This window comes from Teleopsis dalmanni, unplaced genomic scaffold, assembly GCF_002237135.1.
Source record: "Teleopsis dalmanni isolate 2A unplaced genomic scaffold, ASM223713v2 unscaffolded_contig_3093, whole genome shotgun sequence".
Classification (NCBI taxonomy): Eukaryota; Metazoa; Arthropoda; class Insecta; order Diptera; family Diopsidae; genus Teleopsis; species Teleopsis dalmanni.
In genome coordinates, this window is record NW_024034475.1 from 3,889 (window position 1) to 5,627 (window position 1,739).

The 1,739-nt window shown below is 44.4% G+C and overlaps 1 protein-coding gene across 1 annotated transcript in view; it reads right to left on the minus strand.

The window, feature by feature from the left end:
- Positions 1-702, minus strand: part of LOC119664963 (estradiol 17-beta-dehydrogenase 8-like) — a 2,011-nt gene extending 1,309 nt beyond the window's left edge. Inside the window, exon 1 of the mRNA XM_038074305.1 lies at positions 19-702. Within this exon, the coding sequence (XP_037930233.1) occupies positions 19-702 (684 nt within the window). The remainder of the gene's footprint in view (positions 1-18) is intronic.
- Between the last annotated feature and the right edge of the window lie 1,037 nt (positions 703-1,739).

Genomic DNA, 1,739 nt, shown 5'->3' on the forward strand with positions numbered 1-1,739 from the left:
CCCATTGATATAACGCGCTTTATCTGACGCCAAGAACGCGACACATTGCCCAACATCCCGAGGGTCACCCGCAAAACCCGCGGGGATTTTGCTGATCATGATGTCCCACACTTTTTCAGGTACACCTCGGGTCATATCGGTATCAATAAACCCTGGGCAGATGGCATTGACGGTGACGCCTTTACGCGCCAGCTCGCGGCAAGCGGTTTTCGTTAAACCAATCACACCCGCTTTTGATGCTGCATAGTTCGCTTGCCCAACGTTCCCTAACCAACTTGCGGATGAAATATTGACGATGCGGCCGCTGCCTTGTTCACGCATTAATTTTGCCGCTTCCTGCATGCAGTTAAATGTTCCTTTCAAGTTGATATCAATGACTTTGTCCCAATCATCATCAGTCAGCTTATGCAGCATCCCATCACGATTGATCCCTGCATTGTTGACGAGTACATCGATACTGCCGAAGTGTGTTAGAGCCTTAGAAAACAAGTCATTAACTTGATCTCGTTTTGAGATATCACATGGTATGAAGATGGCCTCATACCCTTTTTCTTGTAATTGCTTAGCACTTTCTTCGCCAGAAGACATCGCCAAGTCAGAAATCACAACTTTCGCACCTTCTTCGGCCAATACCTGAGCGATAGCAAAACCGATACCTCTGGCAGAACCTGTCACAATTGCCACTTTATCTTTTACTAACATGAATAAATCCCTCTTTAATATTGAAGCTATAAATATGAAATCAGATCAAACGATTCATCTCTAAATAAGGAAGCAGACTCACCTTCAATCAGGAGAAATTTCTGGCACAAAATCCATATGGCGCAAGCAATGTTTGCGCTAAGATCAATACGGGGCACTCAACTAATACAGGACCTTGTCGCCTAATGTAAAAACGGCACGCTCAGTAACAAATGCATGGTTTTGATTGATTTTGCCGTTGCAACATCTGCGCTCCACGAATTTTGTCTGACTTGATTCAACTAATTTTTTAATGTACTCCCTTCACCGCAAACATGGTTTAATACTTGACCAAATTTTCGCTAACGAAAGTTCTAGACCACTATTGTGAGCAGATGCTTAGGTGAGATTCTGATTAAAGAGCTGGCCTTTGGTGGTGATGTCGTGGATGGATCCAGTTGAGTTTAACTCCAGGCACGCGTTTTTTATTTTTGTCTTTTTGTTTTGAGGCAAAATACGACATGGCAGCATTCTGAGTGGATATCAATGAACTCCCCAGCATGGGCAGATATTGCCTAGTAAGGTTTGCATTAACATGGCCATTAGCATCCAATTTCCCCTGCGCCCCATTATACGGTAATATCAACGCCTGCCTCCGGTTGTAAATAGAGCATTGGTCTGGTGACTGACTCATGGCAAGATAATTACGAACCAATCCAAAGTCAATTCCTCCGGCCTGTACACCACCCCAAATACCCGATTCCACCGTGATATCGACGCGCTGGCTGGCATTTTCTTCTTGAATAATTTCACCAATCACATCATTTGGGATCCCTGTGCCGAGATTAATCACACAATTTTCCGTGAGATAGCGGCAAGCAATACGCCCAATTAATTTTCTGATATCTAAAGGCAAAGGGGCGGATTGTTGAGCCGGACTACGAATATCACCACAGAGCGTTGGGTCAAAAAACCAGCTCGAAGATTGGCGGTGATCTTCTTCTGGATTGTCACAAATCACGATATGATCGATAAAACTGGCTGGAACCGTAACGCGT